The 23,419-nt window shown below is 36.9% G+C and overlaps 1 protein-coding gene across 1 annotated transcript in view; it reads left to right on the top strand.

Annotated features, from left to right (window-relative positions):
• Positions 1–20,672, top strand: part of lars2 (leucyl-tRNA synthetase 2, mitochondrial) — a 50,468-nt gene extending 29,796 nt beyond the window's left edge. Inside the window, exons 13-21 of the mRNA XM_046846800.1 lie at positions 4,110–4,208; positions 5,703–5,840; positions 6,869–6,972; positions 8,293–8,475; positions 9,517–9,686; positions 10,932–11,009; positions 13,072–13,183; positions 17,282–17,409; positions 20,202–20,672. Of these exons, the coding sequence (XP_046702756.1) occupies positions 4,110–4,208; positions 5,703–5,840; positions 6,869–6,972; positions 8,293–8,475; positions 9,517–9,686; positions 10,932–11,009; positions 13,072–13,183; positions 17,282–17,409; positions 20,202–20,381 (1,192 nt within the window). The 3' untranslated portion in view covers positions 20,382–20,672. The remainder of the gene's footprint in view (positions 1–4,109; positions 4,209–5,702; positions 5,841–6,868; positions 6,973–8,292; positions 8,476–9,516; positions 9,687–10,931; positions 11,010–13,071; positions 13,184–17,281; positions 17,410–20,201) is intronic.
• Positions 20,673–23,419: the final 2,747 nt, after the last annotated feature.

Genomic DNA, 23,419 nt, shown 5'->3' with positions numbered 1-23,419 from the left:
AGACTGTAGGCACTGTCAGAACTGTGTCAAAAAGTCTGTAAGGGTGTCTGGATGTATGATGCTTCCTGAGTTGGTTTAAGTGTCATAGTTATGCAATAAGTTTTAGAACTTTCATAATGCTAAAACCATTGAAGATTATTCAGTTCTTTATTCTGGGTAAATGCCAATCAGACTAAGAAAAATATTATGGTAAAATGTCCAGTCTGTGCAGAGCATGTTTTCTGACTGATTTGAGACACACATTCTGTGTCTTTGCATTAAATTGACAGTTTAAGGAGAAAATTAAAACAATTTTCCTCTCACAAATGCAGGTAACCAAGTGCCATTTGCCTCATTTGGTCTAGCTGACAATCAAGGACTTGCATTGTCACATAATCACATTATTTCTTTTTAAAACATATATTTAAATAAACAGTGTCATAAGTTACAAAGAAAAAATCTGATATAATCTAATGCAGCATGTAGTGCTGATGCTTCACAGCTTCAAAGGTTCCCAGATTGATCTGTTTACTGTCTGTATTTGGTTTGTGCTCCTTCTGTCTTTGTGGTTTTTCCTTCATGTTCTCTGGTTTCCTTCCACTTAAAAAAAAAGGAAATTGCCTCAAGATTTGAATACGTGTGCATCTTGCCCTGCAATGGACTGGTACCCTATCTCATACAATCCTGCCTCATGCCCAGTATTCTCAGAACAAGCTCTAGATCCACCATGACCCTGAACAAGATTAAGAGTCAGGGAAGATAAATGATTACTCACTGAGCAAACTTTGGATGTTTGATAGCCACACCTTTTGTTAGAACCAATACGCTGAGTAAGAACTGTACTTTTACCTATTTATATAGATAAATATACCTTGCAGTGTCAGAAACCACAGAGGTCTGTTTGATGTGACTTAGCAACCCAGAATTATTCATTATATTTAAGTAACTATAATGTTGAATTTCTCCAACCAGAATATTCCTGTAACATTTCTCAGTTCCTTTTCTGTTTTAACTTGCAGTACTGCTGATCCTCAAGGACTTGAAAGGGTTTTCTTTTGTATAAAGACAATACAATCCTTAAAGTCAGGTGATTTTGTCACAGTGAAAACTTTAGTCGTTGAGGTCGATTGATTCTTGTCATTATAGAGAGTCTAAAAGACTTCTTATCTGTTCAGAATGTCGTGGTGACAGTTTGAGGAAAATGACTTCGGTTTTAAACTGATCCTCCCCCATTCAATCAGACAGGCTACGGAGTAAAGATCGAGTGCACGATAAGGCTTATCGGCCGAGTCTTGCGAAGTGCTAAAAAAAGCTGCAAGTCATTTCCTGAGCAGTGATATTGTCTCTGTCTGGTCTTGTGGTAGCAACCAGAGGACTAATTGAAAGCCTGCTGTAGGCTAGCATTCATAAAACCCCAAATGTTGTCCTGCAGGCAGCCAAACTGGTGCCGAGGATGCTCATGACAATTATTACATTTATGAGTAATGAATACAAAAATTTAACACTAAAATAAAAAATAAAAAATCCTCTACCCATTCCTTAGCCAAAGCCACCAAACATTTCAACAATTACAGTTAAGTAAAATCTTTTCCATCCAAATGAATGTCGAGCCAAATTGAAGCCATCTTGGATGTGCATGTATAAAGCACTTTAAGAGTGTCTTATTACAACAGAATGGCATAATGAGTTTGAAAATGATTCAAGCAAACACGAAGCAGCTGAGTCTGGCTCACTTCAGCAAAGCACCACTCTATCCAAGAGCCAGTAGTGTGGGCAGACACAGAACACACACATACCCACCCACAGTTAGTCTCCTCTTCAACAAGCCTCAGCTGTTACTGTCTGTCTAATGGGGTCTCTCATCTCCTCAGTGAACAAATAGCTGCCATTATCTCAGTCAGGTACAGAGATATAATACGCCACCGTAGAACCTTTTATACCATAAATCTGTGAGACCGGAATTACACATTCACACATTCAGACTTACTTAACAAGAGACGAAATGGCTTAGGGCTGCTAAAATCCCCATTTTTTTATACTCACAAAATGACATCACATCTTTTTTTTTTCCTTGATCCTCCATCTCACACGCACACTTCCGTCTCAGCCGGACACTTCATTATGGGTTGCGTGAAGATTTTCAGTCTTTTAAATGGCACCTGGCTTTTAACGAATTAACCTGCTTTACCTTGAGGCAGTTGCTTAGCAATGTGGTAGCCTCAAGCTCAAACTGTAAGCATCAGATTAGGCAGAGGGGTGTAGCAAAAATTTATATATCATATACATGACTATATTTACAATCTGTATCGCTATATTAGGAATATTGAAAAATTGTACTGTACATTAGGAATTTATTACATTCATTTTTATTTGTATAGCACGTTTAACAATGGACATTGTCTCAATGCAGCTTTACACAGATAATGCAGTAAAAAAACAATGAATAAAATTGTTCTTTGTAAGTGTTTTATTGTTTTCTATTTTTTAAAAACTTTTCATATATGTTGGAATGAATTTGGAAAAGAGGAGAGAAAGGCTGATAACAAATCACCTGCTTGTTACTGCAAAGCAGCTTTCATTAATTGCAGACTCTGGTCCTGATGGAGATCTAGCAAAATATTTCAACAGACTGAACTGGGACAAAATGCTATAGAAGAGCTATTAGCTCTTTCACAGGTTTTTTTTTTTTTTTACATTTTTTACATTTGTGTGATTACTGAAGTGACTATGACATATTGTTTATACACTATATGGACAAATATTTGAGGCCACTCTGTACAGCTGGGGATGGTTCCACATGAAGATCCATGTTCAAGTTCTAGGAGATCAGCAGTGTTTGACATACACAAAGATTGTCCATTTGGAATGGACAACCATGCTAAAGCCAAAGTGGCATTCAAATGTTTGGTTTGAATATGAACTGTAGCTCTTGACCTATATCAGCATGATTTTTTTTTATTTTTGTATTGTAAATATTTATCCAAATATTTATATCAACTTATTATTTAAAAGGGTGAGCAGGTGAGCATGGAACTGATTGGGACTAATTATCCTGTGGACAAGTTGTTCTTCAGATTTTTGGCGTGGAAGTGTTTTGGGTGACATTTTGTTTTCTTTGGAAGAAAGAGATGGAAGTTGGAACTCCAATGCACAAAAACAGCCGCATATGCACTGTGCTGCTCTGAGTTTGGCTTGAAATTTCCATAACTGTGTCCATTAGCAGCCAGTCCCTAAATAATTCACATGACTGAAGGACAGGATGGAGTGGACCAAGCGCTGACATTTTCATTCTAGAGTTCATGCATGGATGGCTGCTTATTAGAGAAACATTATTATACATTATTGGTATTTTGCATTTGCTGTGCTTTCGGGTGTAGTGTCCTGCTGGCCAGTGTAAACCAACAGGGGTTCAAATGTAATTTAATCTACTGGGAGAAGTTGTTCAGTGAATTAGCAGCATGGATAAATATGCTTATTTGATGTCATTTGGGATGTAGTTCCCATTAAGTAATTATGCAGTTACAAAAGTTTCATTAGTCAAATGTATACATATCATTTGAAATAATTTTTCATTATTAAATTCACATTTATATGGCATAGCTCAAATAATCTATTCTAAAGACTTTGTATTACACTGAAAATAAAAGTAATAAATATTCTGAACATGCATAGTTTCTGTACAGCTCTATCATGTCTGCAACACCTTGTGGAAAAGACAGATGAAACAAATAATTGCTAATAGCAATGCTTTTTTCGTATTTTTGTGGTTCCTGATGACATTTTCCATTGTGATTTGTTTTACTTGTCAGGCTTATTAAAAATGTGTGTGTGTGTGTGTGTGTGTGTGTGTGTGTATGTATGTATGTATGTATGTATGTATATACATACATACATACTGACAAGGCTATATATATATAAACAGTTTCTGAATGGAAACTGTATTTGCTACAGTGTTTTCTATTGTATCATTTTAACTTTTAACTAATATTTGCATGTAAAATGAATTATGTACATTCCTTTGATAGGTACTCATTTTATGTTTTGTATTCAGGCTATATTTGGGAAAATCATGCCGTAATTTTTGTCTGTATTGTAACTGCTTTTTCCCACTCATTTCTTTTATATGACAGGTGTAAAGGTCCTGCTCAGAGAGAGACCGACACTATGGACACGTTTGTAGATTCTGCCTGGTACTATTTCAGATACACCGACCCACACAACTCAGAAAGGTAAGAATGAAAGTTCATGAGTTTTTATTAATTCCCTCTTTATCCACATTTTTTCACTTTCTTTTGACCTTTTATGCCATTTATGTAACAGAATGGAGTTTAGTCAAGACCTAGCAAATACACAGCATGTGATTATCTAACATTAGTGCTAATGGCCTGAGAGCATTAAAGAGATTATAAACTAATTTGCATCTTCCTAAGATCTTCAGGAAGTTCAGATAATTCAGCTTCCTGTTTAACACTGCTGATTTAATGTTCTAGGATACAAATAATTTTTCATTATCTGTACTGGATTACTGATGCAAAAGGATATTCTTAAGTATGATATTATATATATATATATATATATATATATATATATATATATATATATATATATATATATATATATATATATATATATATATACAATCACCGTCCACTTCTATAATAGGAACATAATAGGAACACTATAATATTAACATCTGTATACCTGCTCATTTATTCAGTTGTTTAATCACCAATTACACCAAAAAACCATGGCGCTTCAAAACCAGAGTTTCAGGAAATGTTCACACTAAACATCAGAACAGGTGGGTGTGATCTCTGTGTCCTTAACCATAGTGTGATGGTTGGTTTGATGAGTTGAATGTACAGGAACATGCATTTCTGCCCACGATAGTTGCTTATTTGAGTTACTATAGACTTCCTGTCAGCTTACCCCAGTCTGGGTATTCTTTTCGGTTCTCTCATCAGAAAGGTGTTTCGGCCAGCAGACTTACCACAAATAGGATGTTTCTTGCACCATTCTATCTCAGCTCTAGAAACTGTTGTGTGTGAACTTACACAGTCAGTCATCAGTTTCTGAAATTCTCAAACCAGCCCATCTGTTAACAGCAACCATCTTTTGGTTAAAGGCACAGACATCACATCTTTCCCCATTCTGATGTTTGATGCAAGCATTAACTAAACTACTTACCCCTGAATCTGTATGATTGCAATGTTTTGCCTCTACATCTGACATCAGTGGGATGCAAATGGCACCCTAATTGTAGAATCACCCATGTAGCAGCCTGAATAATATATACATTTCTTCCACTCAGACACTCAAATCATATTTCAGTCTGTTGCTCTGCCAAAGCCTCACAATAGAGGAGAAAAGCAGTGCTGGTTGTGGAACATAATTTCCTAAGCTGCTACTACTTCATCAATATGATATATGGGATTTACTTATTTGTCTACGAGATATGGGTGAGTTTAAGTGTCAGTTTGATATCATGCATCCATCTGAAGTTGAGCTCTCAAGTGTTTAGATGCACACCTAGCACTCGTGTGTGCTATGTAATAAACATCAGATTGTATGCTTGAACTGGATGGCTGTGCAAGGATGTCCTCTAGTGGTAGTCCTTGTATCCATTCATTCTTAAACTGTATTGTGCAATATTTTGTTTTAAAAGAATTCACAAAAGAGTTTGTACTTATTTACACAATTTAACTGTGTCCTATCTGCTGCAGGCCTTTTGACTGCTCTCTGGCTGACCAGTGGATGCCTGTGGATGTGTATATAGGAGGAAAAGAGCATGCAGTCATGCATCTGTACTACGCTCGTTTCCTCAGTCACTTCTGCAAGGATCAGGGCTTGGTCTCCCACAAGTAAATCACACAAATTAAAAATGAGATGTCCCACACATAGCAATTTCTCATTTAGCGTTACGTATAGCACTTTTAACAGACCTTATCTTGAATGCAATACATTCTGACATTAGCCAGGGTAAAAACATATGTACATATGACTTTAAAAGTCAGAAATGACCTAATTATTGTGTAGTAATAAAATGTTTGATGAAGAATTTGACTATGATAATATTAAAGTCACACATCACAAATTGATGGATAATATTGCTTTACATGACAGTATTAGGCCTCGTTTTTTTTAAACTGAAAAAGAAACTGATTTATTTATAATCATTAATAAAACTAGAGTTCATATCCTTTAAGAGTTTCTGAGTTTATATAAATGTCCATATAATAAGACTCCACTAATGTGAAACTCAGCTGATAGACTTTAAAACGTTAAAATGTAGCAAACCCAAGACAGTTTTATATATGGATTATGCTGTTTAATATTTTGACTGCACACACAAATTTAATGAAAGACTTTGTAAACGTTTGTTTGTGTAGTGGCTTAAAAGATCTAAAAGAAATCGGTTTATTAAGACAAATCTAACTAGCCATTAGGTCAAATGAAATGCTGCGATTTGATGAGCAGAGTAAGTAGTTTGTGCCTGTGATGCTCGACAATTTGCAGTGACTGAGCTACATTACTAGAAGATTTAGTGCACACCATTTAGTTGCTATTACCTCCTTTTCAGCGTTGTGTGCTGTCAGTTATGGACTTTTGTGGGCGTCACAAAATGCAAATGATCTTTGCCGTGAATGCGCTTGGCAATTTGCAGCTGAATGGCATTTATCAACATGTGCACATGTCCAGAAAGAAATTTAGCCTCACTGAAACTTTGCGAGTCTGACAGGAATTTTTAGTATTTACACACAGCTTTTTTAATAAAAAGATTAATAAATGAAGCCTGTTGAATGAGTGCAAGTCATAATATCTCAAAGCATAGCATAATACAATTTGAAGTGGACTGAAGCAAATTATAATCAATTATTTTCTTCTAAAGGGAACCATTTAAGAAGCTGCTGGTGCAGGGTCTTATTAAGGGTCAGACCTTTCGAGAAGCTGAGAGTGGGCAGTATGTGAAGAAGGAGGATATTGATTTCACAGGTGTGTGTTTAACGCTTTCACTCTGGTGCTCATTGATCATTAGACCTTAAACTGCTGGTATCTTGAGCCAGTTATGGTTTGCTTGTTGCTGTGGACAAAAATAGATTATGCCTCGGTGCAACTCAACAGCAGTCAGTTTAGTCATAGAAACCACTCGAGACAAATGCAGTATAAATCTCTATCTTTCCACCTGTCTATTTCTCTGTATTTCTCGCTCTGTGTCTGTCTCTGGTGAGTATTGGACCGTACATGGCTGAACTGTTGCCAGGCAACCAGGTAAACAGGGAATTTCTGTCTGGACTGTGTTTTTTTGGTATCAAAGGGATTTTGATAAAAGAATAAAAAAAACACTTTCTGTGTCAGGAAGGACAGGGATGATGATTTGGTTTATGCTCTGGTTTAATAGGGTTAATAATTTAACATATTTCCTACCTTTAGGGTTGTTTTTAAAGAAGCCATTATTGTATTTTTCGGACTATAAGCCGTTTTGAACCCCGCGGCTTAAACAACGAAGCAGCTAATTTATGAATTTTTCCTGGTTTTTTTCCGTTTTTTTTTTCCAAGCCAAAAAATTAACCCCATAACATTAGACCAATGAAATTACCGAACGGAAACGAAAAAAACGCACCTCACCTGTGTTCTGAGCTGCACAGCTTCAGGAGAAAAAAAACTTTTTTTTTAAACGCACGAAGATGCCAAAAGATAAACTCCAAAGAGAAATAGTTGTGAAAGGAAGGAGGAAGACAGTGTACAATTACTTTCTTGGTAAGCTACTGTTTAGATACAAGCCGTTGTAAAGCGTTGAGTCTGGGTCATGGGAGAGCTCGCTAACTCCAGTTACAACAGAAATCATATAAGCACTGACAGGTTTCCAAAACTTGTGCTTTTTTATTTTTCTTGGCAACAGCGTTAAGGGTTAGTCAAAGAAACTTAGAAATGAACATCAGAAAATAATAAGGACATAATCCTCAGTCTTACACACACGCAGTATTACTGGCAGAATGCAGTGCAGGGCTATTCCCAAAACACCGCTATGCTCCTAAAGGAAGCGCAACATATTTCACCCATTACACCGTGTGTAACGTGTCTTACGTTAAAGCCTGTGTAAAGTTCATTAGTGTAGACACCTGCGGCTTATGGACAGGTGCGGCTTATTTATGTTCAAAATCAAAATATTTGTAAAATTCAGTGGGTGCGGCTTATATATGCTTTATAGTCCGGAAATTACGGTAAATAACCTCCATTTATTAAGAGTTTTCTGCATCTCAGCTTTTTAGTCCATTTCAGACTGGTGTACATGTGTTTTTTGTTATCTTCTAGCCGCTGAGCCGGTTCAGCGTGAAAGTGGAAAGCAGCTGAAGGTGAGCTGGGAGAAGATGAGTAAGTCAAAGTACAATGGTATAGACCCTGAGGAAGTGGTGCAGCAGTATGGCATAGACACCGTGCGCCTCTACATCCTCTACGCTGCTCCCCCTGAGCAGGACATCCTGTGGGACGTAAAGAGTGAGATGTCTTTAAATTCTAATACTCTATTTTGATCCAGCATCTCCCAGATCGGTTTAACTGTATAATTTATTATTTATTAGAAAGAATGAAAATGAGATGGACAGAAGCAGCTGGACCTGGATTTCTAGCTCACACAGTAGCATGCCCCTTTTCTAGTATTGTTCATGTGTTAAAACATCCTTAAATCTGGATTAGACATGCTTTAAAGGAAAAAGTCTGAATCTGAGGCATTTCTCTGCTAGTCGGTTTTAGTCCAGAAATTTGTTTTAACACAAAATGCAAACACATGTAATAAAGAATTTAGGCTTTAGGCAGAATTCATGACAATATATAAAAATATATTTTAAGGCATCTCTAATATTATTTGATAATTATGGGCCCAGAAATGCTGCACACATCTACATGTATATAATTTTTAACAATTCATAATGTGGGCAGGGAACTATGAAAGTTTTGAATGTACATTTGTTCAAAATGTATATTTTATGGCTTGTTAAAATACTCCTTCTACTCCTGCAACTAAAAAATAATAAATAACTAGTAACTAACATTATTTTTGCCTTAACAAATAACTAAATCAATTATAAGTTATGTTGAAGGTTTTTTTTTTCTCTAATTGACTAATATTTTGTTTTTAGAGTCTTTTTTAAATCCAAAATTTAGATTTTTTTTTTATCTTAGCCATTCTAAAACAAAGAAAAAATTTAAACGTTAAATAGATTACAGAGAATGTTCTATTTCATTTTATGTGTTTATGTATACATTCGAACATACGAAATTATTTAAGATACTTTTTAAATTATAATTTAAGCTTCCAAGTTCCATACATGTTATTCATTCATTCATTCATTCATTCATTCATTTTTAGTGGATGTGAATAAAGGTCAAACGGACAAAAGAACTTATAGTACAAAGATAACAAGGCATGTACTAGTAATTTGATATGGTATGTTGGACTGATTTTGTGTGTGTGTGTGTGTGTGTGTGTGTGTGTGTGTGTGTGTGTGTGTGTGTGTGTGTGTGTGTGTGTGTGTGTAGCTGATGCTCTCCCGGGAGTGCTGCGTTGGCAGTCTCGTCTCTGGGGGCTTGTCACTAAGCTGAGAGAGGCTCGCGAGGGCAGCGACACACCCGACCCTTCTATCCTCAACAAAAAAGAGCGCTTGGAGGCACGAAAGATCTGGGAAAACAAAAATCAAGCCATTGTTCAGGTTAGAGGAAGTACTTACACTGATTATGATTGCATCTATAATGATAATGGAGAGCGTACATTGTACTGTATTATGCTTTGCGACTTATACTGAACAATATTATAAACGCAACACTTTTGTTTTTGCCCTTGTTTTTCATGAGCTGAATTTAAAGATCTTAGACTTTTTCTATGTACACATGGATTATCTCGGCAAAGGAGAAGTGCTCACTAACACAGATTTAGACAGATTTGTCCTTTTGTGTACATAGAACAGTCTTAGATCTTTGAGTTCAGCTCATGAAAAATGTGGGCAAAAACAAAAATTGTTGCATTTCTAATTTTGTTGCATTTCCAATTTTGATCAGTACAGTATATAAAACTCTTGCGAGGCTTGCACTCTTTGTCCACTTGGTGTCGCCAGAGTGAGGGCTGATGTGCCTCCGTGTGTTCAATGACTTAAAAGGGACAAGAAAATGTATTAAACAGAATGTCACCATTACCACATGCCTGTTTTCCATCACTGAAACACAACCTGATCTTAACTTCTTAATAGTAAGTGTGTAGGGGAACAATGTAAAATTGAGCAGATGATACATTAGTGCAGTATAAATAGCTTCTGAAAACCCAGGCCGGGATTGATTCCCCTTCGTAGAGGGCCTCGATCCAACCAGAGTCTCTAAGCCACGCTGTCTCCCTTTGTTTCTTGTTGTTGAAAATCCTCTGCCATCAATCATGTTTTTTCTAGAATAAGGGGCATCTTTTAGCACCTGCAGTTCCCCACAGCTGATTAAGGATCAGTTTCCCTAGCCCAGACCACCCAGACCTTAACTTAATCAGCATAGGAAAAGACATCACACTGTTCTTAGATCATAATGAAACTTCTGGTGTAAAAAACTTTCACCCTCAGGGCCCCATTTTTTCCAGCAGGATTAGAGGAATAATGTTCACATTCTCTGTGCCCTTTAATTAGCCAAAATATCTGTAGCAGTGGAACATCTCTAGGACACAGGAATTATATTATTCTTCTTTTCTGTTTCGGTACGTTCTAATTTGCATTGATTTTAATACAAAATTCATTTTTATCTTTAAGCCTGCTGAGCTTTGTTGGCTATACCCACACCCTTAAGAAATGTCCTGAAGAAGGTATAAATTATCTGTCGTAACTCGTAATAAATGAGGCAAACAAGTAGAAGAATCAACGATAAAGGTTGAAGGGAACAGAAAATATTGTTTGGAATACTTATGTGTAGTGTTTGCTTGTCAGGTCACCACTCACTTGACAGAAGACTTCCTTTTGAATGCGGCAATCTCACGGCTGATGGGCCTGACCAACACACTCTCAGTAAGTCTTCCATGCACATTCATCCTTACTTTAGAGTTCTGCACACACACTCAGGACGATTGTATTAAGTCTGCACTGGTACAGCATTTATTTCACAAACAGAATAACAAAGGAAGTAGTAGGTATGTACATTATGAGAGATGTTTGCAAGACCATGTCTGCTCTATACGGTTAAATCCTTAGAGGGTGTAAGTGCAGAAAATGTACGTCTTTTATTTTGTTTTTTGTTTTTTTGTATGCATTTCCGAAAATGTTGGTCGCACAGGTGTAAGTGGGTATTTACGTAATTAGTGTTTTCCTGTTTGAAGTGCATAGAGAGGGGGTGAGTTGGTGGGAACGCTTACTCTCTGTTAAATAATTCTCAACGGGTTTACAGTTTCAAGTGTTTTCTCTTACGGACTTTATTCAATATAACATCAATAAATGTACATGGTTTTAAATGCTGAGAAACAAAAAGCGTCACAGAGTTTGTCCTGCTGCTTAGCCTCTCAGCGGCTATAAGTTGCCCCTATACAGGGGTTAATTATTTTGTATGAGAAAACCAGCCAAAGTACACAGTTTTGCTTATTTTCTCTTTCATGACATGCCTAAAACTGGAAGGGATTTAGGGTTATATGTTCATAATATATACACCGATCAGGCATAATGTTATGACCACCTGCCTAATACTGTGTTCGTCCCCTTTTGCTGCCAAAACAGTCGTGACCCTTCGAGAATTAACAGCATGAACTTCTTCAGCAGTTTGAGCTACAGAAGCTCGTCTGTTGGATCGGACCACATGGACCAGCCTTCGCTCACCACGTGCATCAATGAGCCTCGACCGCCCATGACCCTGTCACCGGTTCACCACTGTTCCTTTCTTAGAGCACTTTCGTTAGATATTGACCACTGCAGATCAGGAACATCCCACAAGAGCTGCAGTTTTGGAGATGCTCTGACCCAGTCGTCCATCCATCATAATTAGGCTCTTGTCAAACTCACTCAAAACCTTACGCTTGCCCATTTTTCCTGCTTTTAACACATCAACTTTGAGGGCAAAATGTTCACTTGCTGCACAATATTTCCCACCCACTAACAGATACTGTTATATTCAGTGTCATTTACTGCTCATAATGTTATACGGTCATTGAATTATGCCTGATCTGTGTAAGTCCTCTTTGCTGTTATAGAATTTTCCATGACAACACGAAGCACTTTGAACTTGGTTTCTTTGTAAAATGCCAAATGTTTGGGTCTTTTTAGGGTGTTTTTTTTTTATTTGGCTGATTAACTTGTATCTTGTACATGTTCCACAGCATTAAATGTAACTGAAATCCGTTCAAAGTATGGCATTGTGTTCATGAGTAAAGAAAATGTTATAATTGTGGCCCCAAGAGGATTAAATCTATCTGCGAGTTGCTGTGATGAGGAGAAAAAGAAATTCCTATTTTTTTTATATAAAATAAGAGGCAGCATTTTTCAAAATGAAAAGGGACTCAATATTATGAAAGTAATTTGTCTTCTGTTGTTATATTTGTTTCCCATTGCGGGTTTGCAGACGTCTAACGGTATTATTACATGATGCTATTCAGTGTACACTGAGGTGTATTATCTTCAAAGTAGATTTTATGTGCCATAAATTGTACATGAGATATCGTCTGATCTCACTGGCCGCACCTTAATTATAACATTTATTTTTACTTGTTTGGTGGATGTAAGTCTGAGTAATGAGTCACTTATCCACTCAGGATAGAGGCTAGAAAACCAGTGTAGATTAAATATATGCATATAAAGATGCCTTCATGACATTTCTAAGTATATAGGGATTCTCTCCTCTCCTGTAATCAAGACCTGTCCTAAAGAAGTTATGCTGTGCACATATGGGACAATGGTTATGCATTTTTTGCATTATAGGATGTATTTCATGTTTGCAATTGTTTTTTTTTTTTTTATCTATATATTTATTCCTTATGTGCTGCATGTTGATAATCCACAACTTTAAAGTGATAAAATGTTGATTTTTTTTTTCATCCCCCCTGCTTGCACCTGGGCACAAATCTCTATTTTCATCTCTGTCTTATAGCAAGCATCTCCTCGTGTGGTGCTACACAGTGTGGAATTTGAGCAGGCCCTAGTCTCGATGTGTGTAATGGCTGCACCCATGGCTCCTCATCTGACCTCTGAGCTTTGGGCAGGTAGGTTTGAGCTTAAAGAAATAATGTAAAGTATTTATCCCCATTAGCTTTCTCTAAGAAATACCCATGCATTTTAATCCCAGGTATAAGTTGCATGCAGCCTTTGTTATACTGAATTCCACATGGATCAGTGGTTTATATTAACACCAGATTCGCAAAGAATTAAACAGGGAAATAAAGAGCAGACAGATTTAGAGCGTCTTAACTGATCTAATTCCAAAACTTCATTCCACCTTCAACTATGTTAGAAAAAATACAACTGTGTATGTTTTTTTTTTTTTTTTCCATTGTCAAAGTTGCTGATGATTGACCTACATATATTATATATATATATATATAAGAATATTGGACAAAACGAACAGCTTCAATGTGCCTCAGTATCCATTCTACATATCTCTGGATTGAAGAGCAAACAGCATTTTTGAAAATTTTGTGATGTTTTGATGATACTGGTAGCGAGAACTGTCTTACACAACCAGTCCAAAATCTTTCGTGGAAGCTCATCTATTGAGATCTGGTAACCATAAAGTACCGTATTTTTCGGACAATAAGCACTACTTTTTTCCCACGTTTTGAACCCCGCGGCTTAAACAACGAAGAGTCTTATTTATGAATTTTTCCTGGGTTTTTTCCGGTTTCACAAACTTCAAGCCAAAAAACTGAGCAACATAACATTAGACCAATGAAATTTCCAAACGGAAACGGAAAAACGCACCTCACCTGTGTTCTGAGCTGCACGGCATCGGGAGAAAAAAAGTTTTTTTTAAAGCACAACGATGCCAAAAGATAAACTCCAGAGAGAAATAGTTGTGAAAGGAAGGAGGAAGACAGTGAACAATGACTTTCTTGGTAGGCTATTGTTTAGATACAAGTCGTTGTAACGCGTTGAGTCTGGGTCATGGGAGAGCTCGCTAACTCCAGTTGCAACAGAAATCATATAAGCACAGACAGGTTTCCAAAACTCGTGCTTTTTAATTTTTTCTTGGCAACAGCATTATGGGTTAGTCAAAGAAACTTAGAAATGAGCATCAGAAAATAATAAGGACATATTCCTCGGTCTTGCACACATGCAGTAATAGTGAAAAAATGCAGTGGCAGGCTATTCCCAGAATGACGCTCTGCTCTTAAAGGAGCCACAACATATTTCACCCGTGTAACAGGCACTGTCTTTCGTTAAAGCCTGTGTAAAGTTTATTAGTTTCAGTGTAGACACCTTATACACAGGTCTGGCTTATTTATGTTCAAAATAAAAATCTTTGTCAAATTTAGTGGGTGCAGCTTATATATGGGTGCACTTTATAGTCCGAAATTACGGTATATAATTTATACTATTTTTACTTCAGGATATCAATGATTAATCATTGGATAAAGGTTATCAGTCAAAAGATTTTTGTTGATTTGCAGTAACTGTTTGTCTTGAGGGGGCAAGTGGATCATGAACATGCATACAGAAAGTTTCCAGAGTATAACCAAGTCACAAGATTTTTTCACTGTATGGGTCAAGGGTTTAGCCCTATACGGTTCTCTTGATGCACACCACACATGCATTTACCCACTGTTTAGCATTATAGGGAAGGATGACTCATCTGATCATATCACCTTTTGCACCAACCTTTAAATCCTACTATAATCTTCTTATTTATGTAGTTGCGGACAAACTGTTCTTTCTGAAAGTCTATCACGCCTCGTATTGAAATATTCGGTCACATGGAGAACAGATGTTTTTTATTGCATACTCCACAAACATCACAGTCATGTGAATGTGCACTTTTTTTGCCACAGTTTCCTGGTGCTTTTTGAATAGGTTTGAATGCAGATGTCACTTCAGTCATTGTTTCTATTAAAACATTAGCCAGTCAAGCCGGCTTGGAGACTTCCGTCCTTACAACAATATTGAACTTTGTTTCAAATTCATTTAAACCTGTTATCTAACAAAGATCTTCATTCAGAATTTCCGTCACATGGCCCTGCTCAGCATTTTTATGACGCATAATAATAGTAATAATAATAATACAAAATAATAATAATGTGCACAATAATTATTGTTACTATTAGTATACATTAATTTAATGCTTTTTTTCTATTTATATAGCACCTTTCATTTTAAAAGTATAGAAGGTATTTAAAAGTTTATAGAAATAAGCAACAAAGCATATGGTGTTTAATAAAAGAAGAAACATTTGCATTAAACATTTAGAGATGTATAAAAAATTAATTCTTCACTTATTGTAGCATACAGAGTATTTGCTTGTTCAAAGTTTAAGCATCGAAATAAAATTAAATAAAAAAAGGGAAATGATGATGAAATGATGTTAAAATTCTTATATTCATCCCCTGATCTTAAACCCATGTTTTCATAAGAGGTGGTAGCTTAGTAGTTAAGGCATTGGACTTTGAATCCGAAAGTTTAAATCCCAGCCACACCAAGCTGCCACTCCTGAGCCCTTGAGCAAGGCCCTAAACCTCATAGATGTTTAGGTGCATGAATGGTATAAATGTAATTCGCTCTGGTTGAGGGCATCTGCCAAATGGCATGAATGTTAATGTGAATAAATGTCTTTAACATGTAGCAAAAACAATAGAATTGGCCTTGTTGTTACAGAACTATCAGAATAAATTGTATATACACAAAACAGTCTACACTACTGAAGTGGGAGAACTTTTACAGTGTAAAAGTGGTAATTGCTAAAGTATTCAGCCCCTATAGTGTGAAATGCATTGGCTGCTTTTTCTATGTAATGTCCACTTTACATAGTGACTTTTTGTGAATGTCCTCGAGAATGTCATTTTTGTTCCATTTATTCTCATAAACTCTTAATGTCGTTTTCAAAGGTTGCGAGTGTTGTTATTCCCAAACCCTGACTGAATATTTTTTTACTTATTTTGCTAGCTCTTTGGTCTTTTTGCTTCTATTTGTTTAGGTATGCTCACTCTTCTTTCAGGAGCAGTTGTGTTTATATAGAGAACACATGACACTTTAACTGCACACAGGTGAACAATTTCTTGTAGCAACTGGCTGCATAAGAACCGATTTAGGATTTTCACAGTACCAGGGTGAATTTCTTTGCGTTTTTGTATTTTTATTTCTGAATAATTGTGCAAGCCATATTGATTTCCTCCTACTTTAGTTACAGGTTGTAACATAATCTGTGTGTTTGTGTTTACACATCATTTGTATAATGACACTTGTGGAGTCAGCCCGAATAAATCATTACATGAAAAGTATCAATTTGTAGAATATTTGGCATAGAGACAACCTACTCAAGAGTTATGGGCTGTGGAAAACACCGGAAGAAACTGGGGAAACAACTGTCCGGCACATCCAGCTATTGTCGCACATGTAATTTGGACACAAGGCCTGAACTTCTCGGCCTCTGCGTGGACACATCCCCATTCTCTTGCTGATAACTGCAAGGAATGTTCACAATAGAGAGACAGGATGGATGTGTGTGTGTGTGTGTGTGTGATGGGGGTGATGTGCATTTATTTAATTATTAAAGAATATTATGTGATTCTGTAAGAAAACACAAAATCAAATTGTCTAGTGAGAGCATAATTTCTTATTGTTCCATTTAAAATTAAATTACAATTGTGCACCATCCCCCATCTGCCCAACATCAATAAGTAGCCCCACACAAACACACTAGGACAAAGTTAAGCGGAAACACATATCCTTCCTGAACGAATGGTGTGGGTCATAGAGAGAATGCTAATTTTACCATGTCCCAGGAGAGAGGGCCTTGCCAACTGATCCCAGTGTTTTTTGCGTTGCAAATTCAATTACGGACTGCATACATGAGTCCTGAGTGCTCGCCCTCATTCTTTATCAAAACTCTATCTCATTCTAATGCAAAGGAAATTTGCATTAGGTAAGTGCCTTTTTACACATTAGAGAAAAGAACAGAATAGTATAATCCATAGTGCATTTGTATATTCTTGGACAAAACCTGGTTTGGTGAGTGTTAATGTATTATCAATGCAGTGTACAATTTACAATACAATATCAAGTCATTAAAAGTCATTATGTATTATTGTTGTTGTTGTTGTTAATGGGTCTTTATAATAGACAAAATCTATCACTCTCTCTATGGCTCTCAGGGTTGTCACAGGTGAGAAACCCTCTTGATCCCACTCTCTTTGGGAGTGGAGATGTGCTGCAGCAGCGCTGGCCTACCGTGGACCCGGAGTACCTGCAGACTCCTGACACTGTCGAGGTGTCTGTACGGGTAAGACACACAAATCGTTTTGCATTACACTTATTAACTATAAATACAGTATGCTAGTAACGGCCTTGTTATGACGTGATTTCCGTCTTATTAAATCTCCTCTACTGTTCTATAATATGTGTTAACCAGGCCTGACAGGCGCAACCCCCAAGACTACCGAGTACGAATGATCTACTGTCTTCAAAAGCCTACTGACTCTCTCAGTGTTAACTTAGGAACATGAGTGTATGTGATCCTCTAGAGAGTCTGCTGGAATGCAGGAAGCGAAACTATCTCCTCCTAACGAGACCAGTGTGTCTTCTTATAGCATGTCTGTAATTAATCTGGGTGGGAGGCTGTGTAGAAGTCCCTGGCCTTTGAATCACTTTGATGGTTCAACAGTATCAAGAGCTTTGTTTCGAATACCCTAGTGACAGACAAACGCACTTTTCTGCTTTAGTTTAAACCGAGAATTCACTTTAGTAAGTGTGCATACAGTAGATAAAATTTGACTGTGGAGGCTGTATGTATGTATGTATGTGCATTGAGTTAGAGATCAGACATCCTCTATGAATGCTCAGTTAGGATATCAGTCAGTGGTATAGTATATGATCTTCTTAACATAATATTAATGATTACATAATTGACCAATTTGCATTTTCAAATGATTTTATTAAAATTGATAGTATTTCAAATGCTGTTGATTGACCTGTAGGTAAAAATGCTCCATTGTTCTTATTGGTTGAATGTTAGCACTTTCATATTTTACACAAATTTTCCAATTGAGCAGATTTTCATACTATATCTGTTTATTAGGAACACTAAACTAATACTGGGCATGGTCTCATTTTACTCTCAAAACAGCCTCAATTCTTCAGGAAATGGATGCCACTAGATGTTGGATACATTTCATTGGGCTTCTGGTCCCTCGATATAATTGCATCATGTATTTCCTGCAGATTTTTTTAGGTGCATTCCTATGCCACACAGCTCTCGTACTATCACATCCCAAAGTGGTTCTAAGGATTCAAAAGAGATCCATTGACTTAGTTACTGTAGCTTCTCTGCCCATTCTCATCAGCAAGGCGTTTCTGACCGCAGAACTGCTGCTCACTGGATGTTTGACTGTTATATGTCAAAATCCCAGGGGATCAGCGGGTTTTAAAAAACCCAATCCAGCCCATCTGGCACCAACAATCATGCTACGGTCAAAACCACAGAGATCACATTCTGATGGTTGACATGAGCCTTACCCAAAGTTGTTGGTTCAAATCTGCATGATTTTATGCACTGCGCTGCCACATGATTAGCTGAGAGAATTGCATGAATGAATACATCTACTAACACAAAACACCCACATATGAACTACATACACACGACCACCCACATGTAACTATAAATATAATAAATGAACTGTAAAAGATGTGTGGGTTTTTGATCAGCCAACTGTATATACTGAACCTGTGTTAGATTCAGACATAATACCTGCACAGAAACTAGTATTTACCCCATTTTTTTCCAGATAAAGACAATTCAAAACATTGTGCTCAACTACATTTTCTTCTATTTGGAATGGTTCAAATATAGACTTGGGAGCCAGCAAGGATAATAAATATTTCCAAGGCACCTGTCTTTTAACTTCAGACACCATTACGCAAATCTCTGCTCCTTCTGGCTCCTTCCTGTTCTCTCTGACATACATCCTCTGTCTTTCTTACATGCACACAGACACACACTCTCGCTCCTTCTTTCTCTGGGTTTCTTTATCTCTCCCAGTCACCCTTTCTGTCCCTTACTCTATCTATCTGTCAATCTATCTCTCTATCTATCTAGCTACATTTCTACAGTTTAAACAGGCTCTGATTTATAAAAAGTTGTGTATCCAGGACCCTAGTTTATTAAAAGCCTGCTGCAGTTTCTCACACTGTTTTCTAATCCTGTGTGCGTGTGTGTGTGTGTGTGTGTGTGTATGCGGAGGTGTCCTCCACCCCCTGGCTCTGCCCTATTGAAACTAACTGGTGAGGTGAGCTGGCTTTGTGGGCTTATGGGTGTGCATACTGCAGTATTTTGGGAATCCCCTGCCTAGTTGCAGAAGTTAAAGTAGTTCATGCCCTGTAATGACCCACAAAGCAGGGCGGCTTCTGTGGTAGAATAGTACCCACACACACGCAGGAAGATTTTATCAAAACACAAGTGGTCTCACTTGATCTTGGCAAATGCAGGAACCATATGAGGAATAGGGGCTGATTGTTTGCCCATTTATCTGCAACGTCAGGAAAATATTTTAGATTTTTATTAATTAAAAGAAATATGCATCAAGTCAAGTGTATTTTTATAGCGCTTTTCACAACGAACATTGTAACAGATAAGGTGAATGATGTGTATTTACCCCTGATGAGCAGCCATGGTGACTGTGACAAGGAAAAACTCCCTTGGATGTTATGAGCAAGAAAGCTTGAGAGGAACCAGACTCATAAGGGGAACCCATCCTCATTTAGGTGATATCAAGAGTGTGATTTTAGTCTTTAAACAATACAAAACACTGGCGAGTGAGAACTAACATGAGTCCAGAAGTACTTGGACAGTGACACATATTTCACAAATGGATGTGGTTGAAGTGCACACACCTTAAGCTTTACCTCAAGAAGTTCCACAAAAATACTATTGATCATTACAATTGATTTTTTTTATCGTATTTGACCTGCTGGGACTTATTTATTCATATGAATGACATTTTGCCCTGATTTGTAAACACTTATTTTACTGTTGATTCTTTAAAAAAATAGTCAAACTTTTTTTTCTTCCCTTCTCAGATTAACAATAAGGCATGTGGGAGTGTGACCGTGCCTCGCCAGGCGGCTCAGGATGCTGAGAAGGTGCGAGAGCTAGTACTCAGCAGTCCACTGGGCATGAAGCTTCTTGCCAACCGGGTCATTAAGAAAGCCTTTCTCTCTCCCAGGACTGCTCTTATCAACTTCTTAGTGGACGAATGAAGAGTGTGAGAAAGAAGGAAACCATTATGCTTTTCCGGTATGCAAATGGTCAGATGAGAGGATCTCATTAAAGATCTCCAGACAGAGTGAGAGACAATGCCTTTGCACTTGGGCAGAGGATTGAATTGAGAACGATGAACAATGTTCGATATCTGTTTTTAAATTAAAGCCTAGGTTTTTTTTGTTTTGGGTTTTTACAGAATATAATCTTGACCTTGATGATCATCTACTGAATGAGAAAAGATGTCTGTCAAGATAATGATGGATATTAAATTCTACTAATTGCTTGTCCCTGTTTGTTCTTTATTTTCAGTGTTCTAGGTCTTTTTGGTAGCCATTTTCATTGTTATAATAATATATCTTGCATTTCCTCTTACGAAAAAGGATGTCTTATAAAACTGTAAATCCCTAACAGATACCCATCTTTGAAGAGATTGTGAAATTAATAGAGAGATGAAGAGATGGAGAGGCTGCTCTACTCTTAGAATCCTGCTAGTGCCTGTGACTAAAGTCAATGACAACTGAGCTTTATGTGACTCATTCTGTCCTCTTTGGATCAGTGAGTTATATTTGGAAGGTCTAGACCTGTTCTTTTCATTTTTCTCTTTTAAACTGATGGCTGTCGTTTAAAATAAATCCAACCGACCGAAATGAATAACTGCTGAGTCAGTTGTTCTTGTACTGAGGCCTAGAAGCTTGTGTTAGGGATTCACTTTTGTCATCAGATTTATTTTACTTTTTAATTAACTGCCAATTTTGCACCTGAATGTATGTGTCAAATTGCTTGAAACCCGTAATTAATTAGTTTCATGTGCTGCATTTGCACAACAGATATTCGAATAGACTACTGTCTATGTTGGCTTGCAGGTCAGCCACAAGTCCATCAGCAGTTCTTTTTTGGAGAGAGCACAATCATCACATTGCAGCAGCAGTGTAACTCTGTGTCCCTGTCCTCCCCTTCCTGTCGGCTCCAGTGGGCATTATCACCGTGCTGAATGGGAGACAGCAGTCTCTCTTGAGTTTCCTAACTTTATCCCCACAACTGCAGAAGAATTTTCTTGGCCTTTGAGCAATAAAAAAAAAGAACAATATCCGAATAAAAACATAAAAGCCCCTCTTTTATGTTGCAAGAGGAGCTAGGCCTCCTGGGTATTGGAGTCCAGGGGGTGTTTCAGAATCATACAGTAGTTCTATTGTTTGGGTTTATTCACATAACACAGCCAGATGTCATTCTCAAACCACACATTACTTATTCTCACAATCAGATCTGCATGCTCTGAAAACTATTCCTTCCCCTGTGTTCCATGGGAACATCACAGTGACTCTCTGATGTTATACCACTGAATAATATCAATAAAACTAAATAAAATAACCATTTTTCCAGTCCTCAAAGCCGCTGTCTTTTGCCTTTTAACACTTTCACAAGACAGGAAATCTGACATGACAGCGATCAACATTTCTTGCACAAGTACTTTTTATTTCCTTTTCTAAGATAGTAATATATTTATGCTTTCCTTTGTATGTTCTCATTTTCATTTTTTGCAAAGGAAGCATTTTCATTCCCCCTTTCACCTTCCGCAGGTGTTCCCTGGAACTTAAGGCCTTATTTGAGTTTATTTTTATCCTGTATTTAGGATTGTGACTGCAGTGTCTAGATCAGTTTTGCTTTTTTTTAATCCTGTGAAGATTTAAAATTTTTTTTTGGATTTCAGAGTTTTACTATTGGATCATTGATGCTTTAGATTTCAAATTAGACATCTGCTTTATTTATTTACTGTAGATATGAATATGAGGATGTACTCAGTGGTGAAACTGGGATTCATGGAATGTGCATTTATGCAATTTATTGGTTGGGTAATAGCATAAAACTGTATATGTACATTGTATATATATATATATATATATATATATATATATATATATATATATATATATATATATATATATATATATATATACACACATACAGTACAGACCAAAAGTTTGGACACACCTTCTCATTCAAAGAGTTTTCTTTATTTTCATGACTATGAAAATTGTAGATTCACACTGAAGGCATCAAGGGCTATTTGACCAAGAAGGAGAGTGATGGGGTGCTGCGCCAGATGACCTGGCCTCCACAGTCACCGGACCTGAACCCAATCGAGATGGTTTAGGGGTGAGCTGGACCGCAGAGTGAAGGCAAAGGGCCAACAAGTGCCAAGCATCTCTCGGGAACTCCTTCAAGACTGTTGGAAGACCATTTCAGGTGACTACCTCTTGAAGCTCATCAAGAGAATGCCAAGAGTGTGCAAAGCAGTAATCAAAGCAAAAGGTGGCTACTTTGAAGAACCTAGAATATGACATTTTTCAGTTGTTTCACACTTTTTTGTTATGTATATAATTCCATATATAATTCCACATGTGTTAATTCATAGTTTTGATGCCTTCAGTGTGAATCTACAATTTTCATAGTAATGAAAATAAAGAAAACTCTTTGAATGAGAAGGTGTGTCCAAACTTTTGGTCTGTACTGTGTATATATATATATATATATATATATATATATATATATATATATATATATATATATATATATATATATATATATATATATATATATAATCCATGGCCATGATAAGAAATAGATAACTGGATTTAATTTAGCTAACAAGTGGGTGCCTAGATCTTTTCAATTGCTTGTTTGTCAGTTTTGTTATGAAAACTCATCTCTGTATAATTTACAGAATATGGATACTGAGCGTCTTTTGCTTTAATTATTGAATACTTAAGTTAATGTTTGCCTCAACTATACCTGTTCTATTGCATCATTTTTATTATAATCACTATTACACCATCCTGTCATTTCCATTTCCATCAGATTTATTCTCCACCCATACACCAAAGATGTGTACACAAAGCAAAGGGCTTTCACTTGACTAATTAAGACAGTCTTTGTGTTGAAGAAGACATGTTGCAACAGGGAATTATTAATTTGTTTAAAGCATGAAATTGCATGACTGGGTTTTGGGAGTACTGTTATGTTTTGGGATTAGGAA

Source organism: Silurus meridionalis, chromosome 4 (assembly GCF_014805685.1).
Source record: "Silurus meridionalis isolate SWU-2019-XX chromosome 4, ASM1480568v1, whole genome shotgun sequence".
In the NCBI taxonomy this organism is placed as follows: Eukaryota; Metazoa; Chordata; class Actinopteri; order Siluriformes; family Siluridae; genus Silurus; species Silurus meridionalis.
Note: the sequence above shows the minus strand (reverse complement) of the source record. Positions and strands in the feature narration are given on the sequence as shown.